The sequence below is a fragment of the Vigna umbellata genome, chromosome 3 (genome assembly GCF_029865625.1).
Source record: "Vigna umbellata cultivar VRB3 chromosome 3, Vumbellata_1.0, whole genome shotgun sequence".
NCBI lineage: Eukaryota > Viridiplantae > Streptophyta > Magnoliopsida > Fabales > Fabaceae > Vigna > Vigna umbellata.
The window spans coordinates 52,109,171-52,127,566 of record NC_142167.1 but is presented as its reverse complement, the minus strand read 5'-3'; the positions used below and the strand labels follow the sequence as shown (position 1 = coordinate 52,127,566).

Genomic DNA, 18,396 nt, shown 5'->3' with positions numbered 1-18,396 from the left:
TGTATAATAAAGGGTTTATTGATGATTATGTTTGATTTTATTTGGTACAATGGGGTTTTGAATCCGAATTGGAATGGTAGCATATATAATTCGTTTTTAAATGCATATATATAGTTACGAGATATATGTATGTATAGTTACAAAGATATCTTGTTAAAGATATAAAATAATTAAAAATATCTTATTAAAAATATTGATAAGCAGAAGATAAAATAATCAAAGGATAATCAAGAATATTTAATTAAAGATATTCATAAACAAATTATAAACAACTAACCAGATATTAAGTAAGGTTGTTTATATTTTATTGGGCTTATGTCCGTTTAAGATCCATGAGATAAATTATAAATAGAGAGTCAAGTATGCTTTACTCACACTTCACTATATCCTATTATGAGGAGGGCACGACGACGAGAGTGATTCTGAGAAGACAGTCCCCGCGACAATGCCCGACCAATAACACGACGATAGAGAGGAGGAATGTGCAACATGGGAAATGTCAGAGGAATCACGCGATCAATGTCGGAGGATTTGTTGTGGATGGTTGCATGGAGTTCTTTCCGAGTGGAGCAGAAGGAACTGCTGGGGCTCTGATTTGTGACGCATGTGGTTGCCACAAGAATTTCCATCAGAGGAGACATATATATATATATATATATTACTTGTCACTGCACTTCTGACAGTGGATAGCATGTTTTCCGTTTTCTGTGTCGACTTCTTTTTGCTTTTAGTTATTATGCTTTCGTCAGTAATGTTTGTCAAGGCAAAGTTAATAAGACAAAATTTATGGTAGATCTCGTTATCAAAATTGTCATTACAAAAGCCACTTTAATCTAATTCATCAATCCCATCATCAAATGAGATATAAGGAATATTTCAATCAATTCATAGAATGTCAAAATATAAATATATTTATAAAAGGGATTTTAAATCTCGACCTTTCTTCTGCAACACCTTACTGAATCTGTATTCTCAGATCTCAGATCATAAATTTAAAAGAGAGTGAAAAGATAAAAGGAAAAAAAGTGGAAAAAATCGTTTTTGTTTGTTTTATATGGAAGTGACTTAATGAAATTATTAATTTTTCAAAAAACCAAAGAAAATTTTTTCGAAGTCAGAAAGAAAGAGTTCAAGAAAATTAATTAACAGAACCCGCCAATAGCGGTTAGCGGTTAAAGTTTTTCAGCATAGCTATCTGAAAGATTCAAAAAGAAACTAACCACAACCAACGCCCAACAGAAACGCCTCTCACGATCACGCTGATCCCACGACGATTCGGGGAAGAAGATTCTATAGAAAACGTCAAAACGTTCCACAACCAACGCCAACAGAAACGCCTCCCAAGTATAACACTCTTTAACAATGTATATAAAATGTTAGGTTCTATATCGTATATCTTTGTATTCGTGTATTGAAAACGCTATCTTTGTTATTAGAGAAGGGTGTTTGAGGTACAAATTGTTGTCATTAATTTGCATAGTCATTAAATGAATAGTATAAAATATGCATAGTCATTAATTTCAACACTATTACGGCAATGCATTCTTTATGCTTTATTAAGGCCAAATTAAATTGAGGTACGAATGAAGTTATGAGGAGACTAGTAGACTGACCCACCTATTAATTTTCAGCCTTAGTCATGATTTGAAATTGAGTCTATTTTTCTATGTTAAGTATTAGTGTTATTATAAGAATATTTCTAACTTTTAAATTAAATATAGTTAATAATAACATATATCATTGTGTAAGAGAGAACAGCGATTATAAGTTTCCTTAGAGAATATAATCTTATTAAATAATTCCCATAAAACTGTCCAACAATAGTATAGTTAGCCACTTAAAAAATAAAATAAAAAACTTATCCTAAACGTATTCTTTATGTTAAAAGAAATTTGTTCAACCAAAGACTTAAAGTTAAAACTTAATCAAGTATTGTTCATTTGTTATTTTTATTCTTTCAATAAAATGTACTTGTTTTAATTTTTCGTTTGATTTTCTCCCGTGATTTTCTCCACATTGGTCTCGTGTTTAATATATAGATATATTACTTAAAGATATCTAATATTTATACAATTAAACGCATGTTTCCATAAGAAAACGATATTTGACTGAGGAGACAAGTAGTAATTAAATAATCGAGAAATAGTAGCTAATTAACAAATGTTTTCGATCCATTACATTTACTCTATTATGTAATGAAAACAAAAAGATTTTGTGGTAAATAAATCAGATTAGAGATTTCTTGAAATGAACAATTATATTTATCTTTGGCAATAGTATCTTAAAAAGGGAACGATATATAATAATTGTTAATTATGTTTGAAATCAGTTTGGTAAGTGGGTGGGAGTTAGTACTTAGGAGTAAAAGGGTTGATCGGAAAGAAAGATTTGCATTACCATATATTAAAACCTAATTATATATGGATCATTAATAAAAATTCATAAGCTTTTCTTTTCGTCTAAAATTATGTATTCATATATTTAAAGAACAGAGATTTTATATAATGGTAAGAGGCATATAATAAAGGTAGTTAAATCAGAATATGACCATTGATGAGTAGTACAACTTGTTAGAAAGGCACTTTTAACTTGAAAGACAAACATGTCTTAAAGACTACTACATTTGTTTAACATTGATAATGAGCATCTAAACCTTATAAAAAAAAGATGGTTAATTACACAAGTAGGCTATGTAACCTATGTTTTTTGTTTAATACAAGAAAATATAAAATTAACTCCTAATATAAATTGTGATATTATTAGTAGATTAGTTAGATTAGCTTACTTTAATACAAAAGTTTATTTTTCAAAAAAAGAAGTTAAAGGACATAAAATTATTTTTATTTCTTTTAATAAAAATATTTATCTTAGTGTTGAATTAATAAGAGCAAATTGAATTTATTTAATGTTGAATATTAATAGAGTCGGGTTAATAGACTCTCACATGACACAAACGATTATTTTATTTTAAAAAATAAAAGGTAAAGAGCGTAAAATCATTTTTAATTTTTGTAACAAATAATTATTTATATTATTGTTTGCTAGACGTTAATAATATCGACTTATCTAACTCTAACAATTTTTAGTATTTTTTTAATAATTATAAATATTTATGTTAGTGTCGTCTTAATACTTTACTAAAATAAATATTAAAATAAATAATATTTGTGCTAATCAAGTTGATATTAATATTTTTTTTATTTTTAGTATTTATATTTATTTAAGCTAGTGTATATTGTAACAAAAACAATAAACTATTTTTAATTTAAAAACACATATTTAAAGATGATAAATCTTCCTACTCATAATTGACCTTTGAGAACTCTTCCATTTTCTTGTTTTTCATCTTTTACCATCTTTCTTCTCTTTTGTTACTTTAAGCTTCTTTTAAACTCGGTATTTAGTTTTCACTGAGTGAATTTATTTTTCTTTCTAAAGTTCTTCGTTCCTCAATTAAATAATCTTGGTTATCATAATATTCAATGACAATTTTGTGAGTTTTTTTAATAATCATAACACCATATTTGTTAATTCTAAAATGGACCTTTATCACGGGGCAAATCTTTCAACAAATAGAGAAACTCAAGAAACTATGGACAACACATTGTAAATTGTGGATCTTCAAACACTCATTACACATCATGACCATAATGGTAGATATTGATAAGTGTCCAAATTAGGTGAATTTTAAGATAAATTTTGCACTTATCTTATTTTCATTTTGTTTAGATTTTGCTTAATTCACCTTATTAAGCTTGATTTGAAAATTTAAGAATTAAAAGAGAGTTAAAGTAAAGAAACATAGAAATTGGACTAGAATTAACCAATTTTAAGAAAACTCTCAACCAAGCACTACATGCATAGTTTGACTCAGAATACTCAAAGTCGAGGTCTTAGAGGCGGAAGAGGAGGTGAATGTGGTCGAGGTAATTTTGAGGATGACAGTGAAGAGAAAATCAGTCAGTAAAATTAACGCGGTCGAGGACAAGGGAAAGACTGAGGAGATCAGTCAATAGTGTAGTGTTTTAAGTGTGGCAAGCACGATCATTATGCAAACGAGTGCAGATTGTGGAAGTGCTACAATTGTGGTAAGCCTGGTCACATTGCTAAATTTTGTCAAACTGAAAAGTGAGAGAAACCTTCTTACAACAAAAGATGAAGAAGAGATAGAGATTTTGTTATTTTTAGAAAACTCGGACACGTTCAAGATCGAGCTATCCGAGGCAGTGCAAGAGGAGGCCAAACAACTTGATGTCGAGCAGATTCAGACCGAGTTTTTTGAGGCTGAACAGGAGGAGACCAAGGTGTCTAGAGCCGAACATGAGAAAATTGGATTGTTTAGAGCCAAGGAGGTGAAGGCCGATCTGTTAAGCGTCGAGTTGTTAAAGAACTTGGCAATGCTAATAAAGTGCTGAGTGAATGGTGCAACAAACACGGAGAAGACAAACTTGGAGAAGTAAGACCGAAGTGGGATGATGCACATTGAAAGCTGACTAAATGATGAAAAATTTAAATTTATTGTGGAGTTTTTTTGGGTTAAACTTAAATTTTAGAGATTTATTAGTAATTTTATTTAAGTCTTATTTTATTAGTTTGAGTTTAGTAATATTTAGTTTGATTTTGATAAAGATAAAATAAGGATGGGTAGTTTTGATTTTTCTATTTATTAATTAAGTAGTTCTTTTTATTTTGAGTAGGTTGATATTTTGTTTTTAGTTTTTATTATTTTGTAATTGACCCAAGACCCTATTTTCATCTATTTAAAGCTATCCAAGGTTCAATGAAAATTACCACAACAAATTGAATAGTCATATTATAGTGTGTGTGTGTGTGTCACACTTATATTTTTACAAAGTGGTATCAGAGTTAGGTTTAGCTTTTAGTAAAATGGTTCATGTATTAAAAGTCTTTTAGGTAAATATATTATGTTAAGATGAACATTGATACAAAAAGAGGTACTCATGATTGAGAATGTTTATGTCAGAGGAAGAGTGTACTAATGTGGAAGATACTCACCTATGAGAGGAAGATTTGTTGGGAATCTAAGTATGAGTCTGAATCTCACTTTAGAAAATAATAAAGAAGTGAAACATCAGAATAAAAACTCATTAATTTATTACCTTAAGTCTTTAGATAGATAGTAATATCAATTCCTTATTTATTTAGACTCAATTCTCATTATATTGCACCTTGTTTTTCGCTCCAAATTGTTGACACCTTAACCACATATATATATATATATATATATATATATATATATATATATATATATATATATATATATATATATATATATATATATATATATCCCATGCATGTACTCCTCACGTAATAATGGTTATACATTTTCCTTTCGTTTTCTCTCTCTCTCTTCTCTGATAATCCATATATATGTATATACTCTTATGTTGTTGAAGAAAGAAATAGTTACATACTATATAAACAGGCAATATTTTCTTGTCTTGTTTTTGTTTTCTATTCTATGTTATTTTTGGAGTTTTTATAAGTTTTGATATATGTACTGATTTAAACACCCCAACTGTCTCCTTCTCTATAATTTTACTTTACTGCTAATAAAAACAATCACACTGACTTTGATATGTGAAACCTAATTTATTGTAGGGATTAGTTTACTAACAATAATTATTAACCATATCAATTTACAGAAAATATACTCATTCCAAAAATAATTAACAACTATTAGTAGGTTCAGCTACTCGCAATTTATCATAAACATATAAGTCTAAAAAGCATATCTAAATAAAAATTACTCTACTTAATTCCAATAAAATCAATTTATAAATAGATTAGTGTCTTTAACACATTAACAAATTAATAATATTTTCCTCTATCAGATCACTTTAATAATCTTTAATTTTAAAAATTACAAAACATCAATTTAATATATCATATATTTTTATGGATGGTGATACCCGTTAAATATTCTTTACAAATTAAAATTAGTATCATTCAATCATAAATAGTTATCTTTGCTAATTAAGTTTTTTTTTTATTCTATGATAATTATGTTATAACTTATATCAACAATAACTTGGGGTATTTGATGAGAATACACAACAGTTTTGCATGCAGACAATTAAACTGTAATAAAAGGATAAGGTTTTTAAAACAATGTTTCGTGGTGAAGAGTGAAAGCGATATCCAAGTGAAGATACCTCGTAAAACAAAAACATTATATGCAAATGGATAAGATTCCAAAGAAGTCATTTCAAGCAACTAAAAAAGAGACGATAGGATAAATGAATCAAATAAGAAGTGTTGGAATTGAGAAGTGAAGTTAGGTTAAAATTCTTAAGACTTGAGAAAGATGAATAAAATGAAGAACCTAGAAGAGTGAAGAATTGGCATTGAAAGAGGCTTCTTGATGGAGAAAGTGGTGACAAAAGAAAGTGAGTAATATGGATATTATTGGGTTTGAATTGGAAGGTAGCAAGAGAAGTTGATGAGATGTGTGGCCATAGAAAGAGTGAAAACAAATGCAAGACAATATATGTGGGCAAAAGCACATCCAAGCTCATACATAAGCATGTAGTTGTTTGGCATTTATTGACTAATGACCTAGCATCAAGGAACATTGTGATGTTGTGCAAGTATATGCCTATTAGCTTCCAAGAGACAAAGGAAAACATGGACTTTCAAAACATTTTCAGATATACCAATTCCTATACTAATAATACAGTTTTAATGAACATAAAACACATTAATTATTTCCATACACAATACCTATAATTAGACTTCTTAGAAAGAAAAAAATATATATCTTTGTCAAATCATGGGGTTTTCACATGATAAAGCTTACAAATATATAATCAACTACAGAGATCCCAAAACCTGTTGGATTGAGCACCATTTTATCCTTGTTTAAATTTATGGTGCAGTTTTACTGTGTTTATTGACATTGTGAATATCACAACACAATTGATGCTTTCACAATAGTTATAATTAAGTTGCTTAATTACTTTTTATTTGGTCTCTATATTAATAAAAAAAATCAATCAGCACTAATAGAAAAATTAAACTTTATAATATTTTGGTCTCTATATTACAGATTTTATTTTATTTATACCTTGAGATATATATCAATGGCATGATCAGGAATTACAACAGCAAGTGATTGAAGTTTTGGTAACTTCAGAGTTACATGAAGTTCAACTTCAGCTAAAAAAGAATCTACCAGGTTTAGCCATTGGGCTTAGAGGTTGAAAATAAGTACAAGATTTGCATCCTACTTATATATTATAATTTGGCTTTATTTTTAATCAATTTGGGACTTCCAAAAGTTGGTGTGTCTTTTTCATTTGGCAATCACAGAAACAAAAGTTCAGTACTATGTATAAAAAGAAAATCTTATAGAAAATGCAGTTTAATAATCACCTGCAATAGACGTTTAGAAAATGCTGCTACACGCTTTAAATTAACATCCTTTTACATTGCTCGGAGGAGAAGTATAATAAACATTTTTGTCTGAGGACAAACACATTAGAAAATTCTACAATTTAGACAAGATTGTTGAACCTTTATTTTCAAAGTTAGACATACCAATTCAACCCACATTTTACAGGTCAAAAATATGGGACGATCCTGGACCATTGCCACTCCTAGTTGTTAAAAACTATTAAAAGAAACCATAGTACAGATTCAAATGTCCATTTAAATGAAAATAAATAAAATGTGTTTAATCACAATAAATAAAATAAGTTTAAGAATTGAACATGATGAATAAGAAACTGACAAAGGATTGAAAAATTAATGTATAAAAAGTAAATATACCCGGAAGAAGTTGAAAGTAATGTAAATAAAGTTTATTAATTCTAGTGTAATAAGGGGAAACGACAGTGGTTATTTTTTGCTCATAGGCAGCGGTTCCCGAACCGAGGCACATCCAGGTGAAAGTCTCAGGTAAGATGTTCCCTAATATAAGTTGTGTTCAACTTCCTCCCATTCAAACAGTTCACACAGGGACATCTAAACTTGACTTTATCATCACCACTTGTAATCGCATTACGTTGCGCAAACTCTATAAATTCTTCTACCCCTCTCTCGTACTTAGTGCTGATGCGTGGTAAATTAATCCACCCTCGATCCGTACGCATGTTTACTGAAATTGTTTACACAATTTCAATAATCTTGAATGATCATTTTGATCGTGTTTGTATTCAAGGTGTGACCATATCCCATTCAAGAAGATTCACTTTTTTTAGTTTATTAAACATATCAATTTTAAACAACATATCTAAAAATTCACGAAATTTTGTTAGCATTTCGCATTGGTCTTCAGGTTACACGTAATTATAAATCACAATCAAATATGAACCCGAAGATCAATACAAAACACAACTACAAAATTTCATCAAATTGAAGACATGTATATTAAAATTGATATGTATTAATAAACTATGAAAAAATCATTGCTCTTCTTAAACTGTCCAACCGGACAATTCAAGATTCAATACTTGTAAAATATTATTACCATCTCCCCTCTATTCAACAATATTATCAACAACAATATATTCAAACAAACAAATAATTTCATATAAAACATGCAATATATTCAAGCAAACAATATATTCAAGCAAACAATATATTCAAGCAAACAAGTGAGACTAATACACCGATAATTATAAGAATTTATTAACATATTTGACTTCTTTTTTTATCATTTCATTATTTGTTAATCATGTTTATGAATTATCTTTTTTTTTTCTTCATTCCTTGGTAATTTGTCTTCCTCAGCTAGCTAAGCATAACTCTTAGCCTGTGTTGGATTGGAAGGTGGATTTGAAGGAATGGAAATGAGTGAATTTGAGGGAAAAGATAGGTGAAAATAAGTTCTTTGGATTAAGGAAAAGATGATAAAAAAATGAAGAGATCTGAGATGAAGGTTTATGAAAGTTAAAGAGTAAAAATGTGATAGATTTAATTAAAAATTAATTGCTAAAAATAGAAGATTACTATTATTATTTATATTATTGTTTATTGTTATTATTATTTATAATTTTTTTTACTATTATTTATTTTAGTAATATTATTATTTATTTTAGTAATATTATTATTTATTTATTTTATTATTATTATTTGATTTATAATATTTTATATGATTTTAATCAATTAGATTTATTTGTTTAATAATTATGAAATTAGTTTTTAATATACGTTATTAAAAAAGTTAAAGAAAAAGCATACTGGTTGTCTCATTTTTCCAACTTTGGTTGCATTTCTTAGCTTGCAAAGTTTCCATGTTGGAAACAAACAGTGCAAGTGCCCACCGATCATTTTGATACCAACTTTACAATGGACTCGTTCTCTTTTGGGGCAAGCTTTGATTGGATTTGCTCAACCTTTTCCATATCATCCTCTGCATCAATTTTCACACTACATATTTAGGAGTTCACAGGGGTTACCAAACTCTCCATTAACTAAAAGTTAAGATATTTCAGGATGTTCAAACGTTTGTTGCCCAATGTCTCAATAGCAAGTAATTGAAATATCAGCCTAAGCATCCCACAGGACTGCATCTACCTCTTCTTTCCACCAAATGGGAGAATTTGTTACTTTATTTCATTACTGGAGCTCCCCAATTCTCAAAGCATTCACACTGATTCATGTTTTGGTTCTACATCACTTTTACTAATTTTTCATTCAATAATTTACAATCAGAAAGCAAAACCCAGAGAGCAGATTTTTCTTACTGCACCAAGTCTCTACCAATATACTAGTATCAACCAATATACCAACTCAAATATCAAACACAAGATAAAGAGGGTTTGAACAACTTACCGTGATGGGCAGCACCAACGACGACGACAACAGAGTGGGCGACGACGACGACAACTGCAGGGACGAAGGCGGTAGAGTGGGAGAACGACGGTGCACTAATTCTCGCAGCAAATGGATGCACAATGTAGGAAAAACGGAGAAACTTCAGACGTACAAGGTTGAAGAAGAGAGGTCGCGAGAAAGGAGGAAAACGCAGGGTAACTTATTACGCGAAAGAAGATGCAGGTTCAGGCGAGGAAGAAAATGGAGGTTCAGGCGAGGAAGAAGACACAGGTTCGACCAGAGAGAAAATGATCGAGGAAAGAAGATGCACAGGGTAAGTTCTTACGCGAAAAAATTTTAAATGAGGATATGCTTCGGTTATTCAACAAACCGATGCCTCAGCTCAAATAGACCTCAATTCCTTAGAACCCGAGACATAATCTCTAAACATATGCCTCGGTTCCACAACCTACCTGATGTAATAGCAAAGTCCTATCATAAAGCTGGGTTGCAGAGGGGTTTGCAGTGGCACTGCAGGTTGTGCTAGGTATATAGGCATCGGGTCTGCTACCAACCGATGTAATAACACTTTTTCTAAAAAGTTGTCAGCCAAAAGTCTGATTTGCAGAGAGGTATAGGCCTCGATTCCATAACTAACCGATGCAATATGGCCTTTCCATTTCGGATTTCTCTAAATCGAGATATATACTTCGGTTTTTTCTTAACCAAAGCCCGTGCTATATAATTTGAATCTTTATATATAATTTTTCACCCTTAATATCCAAATACTGTTATTTATTATCTTTGTCAAAAGTTATTTCCGCAACATCTATTTCACTGCTTCGACAATTGTCTCTTTACTCTTCGAGCAAGGAAACATGTTAATTTTATAGTTTTTTCAATTACTTTTTCAACTTATAGCTTGATTTATCTTCTGAAAACTTTGTTTCGATTTACCTTCCTAGGAAGTGACTCTTTTTTTTTTTTCATTTTCAATTCATCTTTTTTCACACACACACGCACAAATTGTCTTGATTGATTATCTCTTCTTAACTCTTATTCTTATGAATGATAAAGCACGATGTGACTCATTTATCTTTCTATTTAAATGCTAAAATAAAAAATATTTTAAGATATTACTACACAATAATATTATAATTTGAATTATTAATACTTACACATAAAATTTTAATTCTTAATTATAATAACTTTTAAATTATCTAATTAAATATATTAATTAATTAAAATTTTGAAAAATATTTATATTTCTGTTTAACCACACATTTATTGTCCATACAAGTCATGGAATCTTGTTCAAAGAGATTAAATTTTCTAATTTATTAAATATAACTGTTATTAAGGTTAAGACACTAAATTGACAAATGGCAACCCACTCCTATTTTGCTATTTTAACTGTCAAAAGCCGATACAAGGCCATAGTCAATACCAATCAAACCAAACAGGCTAAATCCAATAACATAAAAAGTAATATAATAATATATAATATAATAAAAGATTGTACAATAAAAAACAAAAGAAAGAAAAGAAAACCATCAAAACCTCAGTGCCGACGCCAAGGAGTGTGTTGTTGGATGTTCAGATTCCAACATGATACCGCGTTCGCTCACTCTCAACTTCAATTGATCAATCACCAAAATCAAATTCCTACACCACACCTTCTCTCTCCTTTGCAAAATCTGAATCAACAACACGCAGCAAAACATCTCACTCAACCACACCAACAACACTTCAGATCTACGATTCCAATCCCACAACACAAAAAATAAACAAAAACCGATTTCTCCAAGCGGCCTCAAAATGGCGCCTTCACCCTTCACTTCATTACCCTTCGTCTTCTTTACCCTTCTGTCAATTCTCCACCTTTCGCACTGCAAGACCCTAAAGCGTGACGGTAACGTTAGCTACTTAACTCAGTCCCTTTACCCATGTCGTTTTCTCTCAACTTTTCTCCAATTCGGTTAATTGGGTTGTCGAGTTTTGCTTTTTCCCGTCATGGGTCGGAGTCGTTTATGTCTTCCTCGAATTTTTTGCAGTTAAGGCTTTGAACGAGATCAAGGCTTCTCTTGGGTGGAGAGTGGTGTATGCGTGGGTCGGTGATGACCCTTGTGGTGATGGGGATCTTCCTCCTTGGTCTGGTGTCACGTGTTCCACTGTCGGTGATTATCGTGTCGTGACCGAGCTGTGAGCATCATTTATCAATTTTCAATTGATTTAGAAAAATGCAAAAAATGTCCCTTTTTTTTGGAATTGTTAAGATAAAGGTTTTTTATTTTTAAGTTCAGTTGTTGCTGACGAGATTTGAGGTTGTAAAGTTGGTGTAATTGGGATTTGGTATTTTTCAGTGAGGTGTATGCGGTGTCGATTGTCGGACCTTTTCCTACTGCTGTAACCAGCTTACTGGATCTTACACGGCTGTAAGTTTTTATTTTTTTCATTAATCTATGTTTCCTTTAATTTTGATCCTTTAACGGGTTGAGAAACATGTGGTGTTGATTAACGCCTATGGTTGTGTTGGAGTTGAATGTTTGAAAGCCAAATATTGTGTTCTGTTTGTATGTTTTTCATATTTGTTTGCAGGATAGCGAGGAGTTTATTTGGTTGGTGTTTATTAATTTGATGCAAAATAATAAAGAAATTAATTATAAATGGTTGATTGAAATTTATGGGTTGAGATAATGCATTTGCAGTTCATCTGCGTTTTGTTTTGCTTTGTTGCTTTTAATTACAATTACTATATGTGTATCATTGAAATGCTTCCATTTTGATTCTCCCTTTGAAATTCTTATGAGTTGATGCACTGTGTACTTATGGCAGTGATCTTCACAATAACAAGTTGACAGGGCCTATTCCTCCTCAAATTGGACGGTTGAGGCGTCTTAAAATACTGTATGAATTTTCTGATCCCTGTTCACTTTTTCTTTCTCTCTGCATTTTTTGTTCTGATACTTATGTTTGACGCAGTACAATTATTTATACTAGATTTTTATGTTAACAACTAATGTTTATTTAGGAAGATTTTTCTTTTTATTGGGTTTTTATTTAAGCAGTGGTTGATCATCTATAACCATTATTCTAAGATGTTATATTGATTCATTTTTTACCTCTCTTTCCTTCCAGAAATTTGAGGTGGAACAAACTACAGGATGCAATTCCTCCAGAAATTGGTCAGCTCAAAAGTTTAACACATCTGTGAGTAACTCTTACCTTCCTAATGTCTTTGGGCTTGCTTGTCCCTTTTTCATCGTTGCTTTTATTTTATTTAGAATTGTAACTGTAATGTCATATCTTTTTGCAGGTACCTAAGCTTCAACAATTTTAAGGGAGAAATTCCCAAGGAGCTAGCAAATCTGCCTGACCTTCGCTATCTTCATCTCCATGAAAACCGTTTAACCGGAAGAATACCACCAGAATTGGGCACTCTACAAAATCTTCGGCACTTGTAATAATCAAAGCATTTTAATTTAATAATATTCTAGTGCAGAGTACACGATTTATCGTACTTAATGTTTCCTAATACTGTTATACTTTATAGGGATGCTGGTAACAATCATTTGGTGGGTACCTTAAGGGAACTCATTCGTATTGAAGGTTGCTTTCCAGCCCTACGCAATCTGTAAGTTAATGCTGGTGAATTAGTTTCCTCAATATATTATCATTTGGTTTTAAATAATATTGTCTAAATTTTAACGTTTTTTTTGTGGAACCAGATATCTAAACAATAATTATTTTACTGGAGGAGTACCTGCACAACTTGCTAACTTAACCAGTCTTGAAATATTGTGAGTGCTGCTTTTCCTTTTATCCTTTAATACCACTTTTCATTCTTCCTCCTCCTTTGAGCATGTGTGTGTGAGAGAGAGAGAGACAGTATTGCTTTACAATAATTCTACCCTTTTTGCAAGATCTGTCTCTTATTTATGGAATTTCCATAACATGATTATTGTATGTTGGAGGCAGGTACCTATCCTACAACAAAATGTCAGGAGTTATACCATCTAGCATTGCTCATATTCCTAAATTGACATACTTGTAAGTTTGTCTTTCTCTTGTTGATTGGAATCTTCATTAGAAGTGTTGTGCATTGAATAAGGTCTAAGTTGTTTTTGATTTTTCATGAAACTCTTGATTTCGTATTTTGTTGCTACTTATATATCTTTTAATTTTATTTTATAATATACTTATTCTTTAATGAGGAAGATTCCTCACCTTTTTTGGACAGATGTTAATGGAGAAGCTAGTCTTGGAATACCTTATTAGATTTAGTAGTTGAAATATTGTTATTTTGATTGGTGACTTTTAGGAGGTAGTGGATGATATGATTCAGAGAAAGATTAACACTATGCGTATTCAAGAAACTAAATGGGTTGGAGAAAAAGGTATAGATCCAGACACTGCACGAGTTAAACTTTGGTGTACACTAGAAAGTTGGAGGTGATGACAAAATTGCTACTACTGGTGGAAAGTGGTGGAAGTAAAAAGAATCGGGACTAAATTTTACCTTAAAATTTACATTGGAGACTGATAATATTATTAATTTTTGCTTATGCGCCACAAGTAGGATCATAACCACTTTTAAAAGAGAAATTTTGTAAATGTTTTGGATCAAAGTTTTCCTCAAGAGGAAAAGATTCTCGTAGGCAGGGATTTAAATAGATATGTTGTTAATTGGGCAAGATATGTTGATGAATTAAAAGGTTTTGGACCAAGTGATAAGAAATCTTGGTGGTGGAACATAAGTGTTCGAGGAAAGAAATAAAAGAGTGTTTTAAGGATTTACACGAGTCCAATAATACTAAAAATTGGGCAAGATTTTGGAAACATAGAAATGAGGTAGTTAAAGTTGTGAATGAGGCACTATTCAAAGCGGTTGCAGAGTTTTAGCTTGATATTGGGACAAAGAATAAATAAAGAGCATATATATAATAAGCTTGCCAGAAGTAGGTAAAAGAAATCAAGAATTTTGGACCAAGATTTATTAAAGATCAAGAGAATTTCTAAGTTACTGCTACAGATCACGATATCAAAGAAATATGGGATAGCTATGTCCAAAGTTTTTCAATGCCAGATAAGGATTTATATTTAGCATGGAAGAATTAGAAAATTAACTGTTCGAACAAATTTGACTTATTGTGTAGAATTTTAGTTATTGAAGTAAAAGAAGCCTGTAAGAAGATGGATAATAGTAAAGTTTATTAGTTTATATAATTTGGTTGTTCACTGAGTTCAAGAGCATCATGTGATCTACATAGCTAACTTCACCTGCTGGGATAAAGTTATTGTTGCTGTTCTATTGGTTTACCGACAAAAAGAGTTTTTTGTATTGTAACCGGATATATCACAAAATTCAATGGCTGGGCTATTTTTAAACATACGAGTATATAAGTCATATAGAAATTGATGTGAGTGTATGTTTACCCTTTTTGATTTTGAGACTTATAAACCTTGTCCTTTAGGCATTGAGTTCTCTAAATGCAATTTAAGAACTAGAAACACATGCTTTACTTGCTTTCATTTATTTATTCTCGCTGGAAAACTATGGTCTTTAATATGCTGCTGTGAGCTTCAATACTACAAACACTTGGCTCAGAATTCTAATTTTCTGTAGAAAATGGAAATTTGAACTTTCCTTTCCATTTTGTTAGTAAGATTGATAAATATGTTCTCAGATACTTCCATGAAACTCAATTGTCATCTTTGTGAAGTTTTTAACAATTTCAAGATTTTTTTCTCTATTTCAGGTACTTGGATCACAATCAGTTTTCAGGGAGAATTCCCGATCCCTTTTATAAGCATCTATTTTTGAAAGAAATGTGAGTTTCCAATAAAGTTGTGCAGATCACATTATATTGTTCTAAGAACTGAGAAATTTTATATGCTCTTGGCAGGTACCTAGAAGGAAATGCATTCCGGCCTGGTGTCAACCCCATTGGTTTTCATAAAGTGCTTGAAGTTTCTGATTCAGACTTCCTTGCTTAATAAAAGCTCTAAATATTTATAATTTTTCAGGAACTGTACTTGTATAATTATTGAAAAAATCTTGTTCCTCTAATTACCTCAATGAAATACCCACATAGGTAATTCAATTTTGTCTAATATGTCTTGTGGTAATAAACAGTCTTTTTTAGTTTTAAGAGCTTTCCACGTTTCCAACAAGTTGTAATATATAGTCATGAACTCTTGTTATCAGCTTCAAAATTGAAGAATGATATTGCATATTTTTTTCAGTAAAAGAATATTACTGAATCCCTGTTGGACTCTAATGAGAGCATTTGCTTCATTTTGGCATATACTCAGAACAGGAAAGTATAGTCTGGATTAAGCTGCCTAAGCTTAAAAATATCATTATGTATTAACCTAATGTAATAATTTTTTTTCTGATTGCATAATTTCATTAAGTTATCTAAACATATGCAAAACCTAAAGTTTTTTTTTAAAGAAAAACTAATCTGAAACAAAGTTTAAAAGAACATTTTAAAGATTGTTTTGATAAATTTCTAATGTGATATGTTTTTGGTAGAAATTAAAACTTAAGTTATAGGACCAAAAATGGGTATTATATTGAATTTAACTACATAAGTGTAATGGATCTATAAATTTCACAAATGAATTTACTTCTTTTTCTTTAGTCTAATGAGTATTTCAATTTCAAAATTCAACTCCAACATCCCTGTTCCCTGAGTTAAACGACCAGACTTAGAAGTTGTTGATGGAACACTATACTTGATGTTCCAAATAAGTCATCCAGCTAAAGAAATGGTCGAAATTATTTAATTTATAATCTAACGATTCTAATCTAACTGCAGATGCATTTTCTCCAAAACTGAGTGTATTTCTTTCATCATTGGATGCGTTTCTTCGCCAGCAATGAACTCACTCACAACCCCACCAATCTCCACAGAGCTACTCCCTGGTACCTTGTCCACCCTTTTGTTTCTCATCATATCCCTCACCCTTCTCGCGTCACTGTGCTTCCCAGATGCTGAATATACATTAGAAAACAAAACATAGACCCCACTATGATTCTGCAACCGTAGGAGTCTTTCGGCTGCACGTTCGGCTAGTTGGGCTTGTCCATGGTTGCAGCATGCACTCAGAAAGGCTCTCCAAGCCAATGTCTCTTCTGAGACATTCCCTGAGCTGCTTATTCTTCTCAACATAACCATAGCTCCTTCAAAATGCCCGGCTCTGCTTAACAAGTCAACTAGACAACTATAATGTTCACTCTTGGGCTCGATTTTGTACACACTACACATCTTATATAGCAACTGCAAACCTTCATGTGCCATTCCTGAATAACTACAAGCCGTGAAAACTGCAATGAACGTTATGTCATCCGGCTTTATACCAGCCTTTTCCATATCTGAAAACAGCTTGAGTGCACTTGCTCCATCTCCATGAATAGCCATGCCAGAAATCATGGCATTCCAACACACAATGTCTCTCTGCGGCATCAAATCGAACAATCTTTTAGCCAAGTCCAAATTCCCACATTTGGCATACATGTCTAACAAACTAGTACTTAAACGAATGCTCAATGGCAACGCTGCTCGTTTCAGGTATCTATGAATCCAAATGCCAATATCCAAAGCCCCCAAATGAGCACAAGCAGAAAGAATGCTCACACATATAGATTCATCGGGCACCACTTCAGTCAACTGCAACAAACGAAATAAATAAAGTCCTTCCTTGAAGCAACTATTTTGCACATACCCAGAAATCATGGCACCCCAAATTCCCCTATCTTTCTCAGGTGCTTCATCAAAGAACAACCTAGCTGAATCCACATCACCCACCTTTGCATACCCCGAGATCATCACACTCCAAGACACTGCACTCAACCTAGGAATTTCATCAAACACGTACCGGGCAGCTACAACATCCCCACACACAGAATACATTGCCATCAAACTATTACCCACAAAAATATCATATACAAGACCCGATTTTGAACTGTACCCATGAACCATTTGTCCCAAAGAACAACTATGAAGGGCTGCACAGGCCTTCAAGACATAAGGGATGGTGTAGTTGTCTGGGCACAGACCACTTTGCAGCATCTTGGTGAAGACATGAAGGGAGGCATAGAACTTGGCTTTGAGGAGGAAAGTTTTGATGAGAGTGTTACATATGCAAAGAGTGGGGTGGTGAATGAGTTGGAAGAGTCTGCATGCATAGATGAGGCTTCCCTGATGAGGATGGGAGCAGAAAGCCAAAAGCCTGCTTAAGGCAAAGGTGTTGGTGTGAAGACCAGTAGTGAATACCTGTGCATGAGCCTGCTTGAGATGCTTCATGTTCTTGCATTTCTCCAATAGTACTAAGCATCTCTTGCTGCAACTTGACATGTGACGGTGAAACTAATTTGATTCACTGCATCTCAATTTCAGGGAAAACAAAAATTGGATAAAGCAATGGAACCAGAAGGATCAGGTTCCATTCTTATTTTGCAAATCATACAAAGGATCAATTTTCTCAAGCCTTCTATCTCTGTTCACTCTGTCATCTGACACTTGATTAAATGATAGTTTGTTAATCTATTTGAAAACAATATACTATTATTTAAGCAATAGTTGTTGAAGAGAGGAAATAATTATGTTC

At 31.8% G+C, this 18,396-nt stretch overlaps 1 protein-coding gene and 1 pseudogene across 1 annotated transcript; one reads left to right on the top strand and one right to left on the bottom strand.

Annotated features, from left to right (window-relative positions):
- Positions 1-11,314: 11,314 nt before the first annotated feature.
- On the top strand, positions 11,315-16,061 carry LOC148202914 (uncharacterized). The gene is made up of 11 exons (XM_088111052.1): positions 11,315-11,692; positions 11,835-11,982; positions 12,144-12,215; positions 12,616-12,687; positions 12,919-12,990; positions 13,097-13,240; positions 13,334-13,414; positions 13,509-13,580; positions 13,759-13,830; positions 15,540-15,611; positions 15,687-16,061. The coding sequence occupies exons 1-11, from the start codon at positions 11,599-11,601 to the stop codon at positions 15,775-15,777; spliced, it is 990 nt and encodes a 329-aa protein (XP_087967178.1). The 5' UTR covers positions 11,315-11,598; the 3' UTR covers positions 15,778-16,061.
- Positions 16,062-16,333: 272 nt separating this feature from the next.
- Positions 16,334-18,396, bottom strand: LOC148202913 (pentatricopeptide repeat-containing protein At2g20540 pseudogene; annotated as a pseudogene).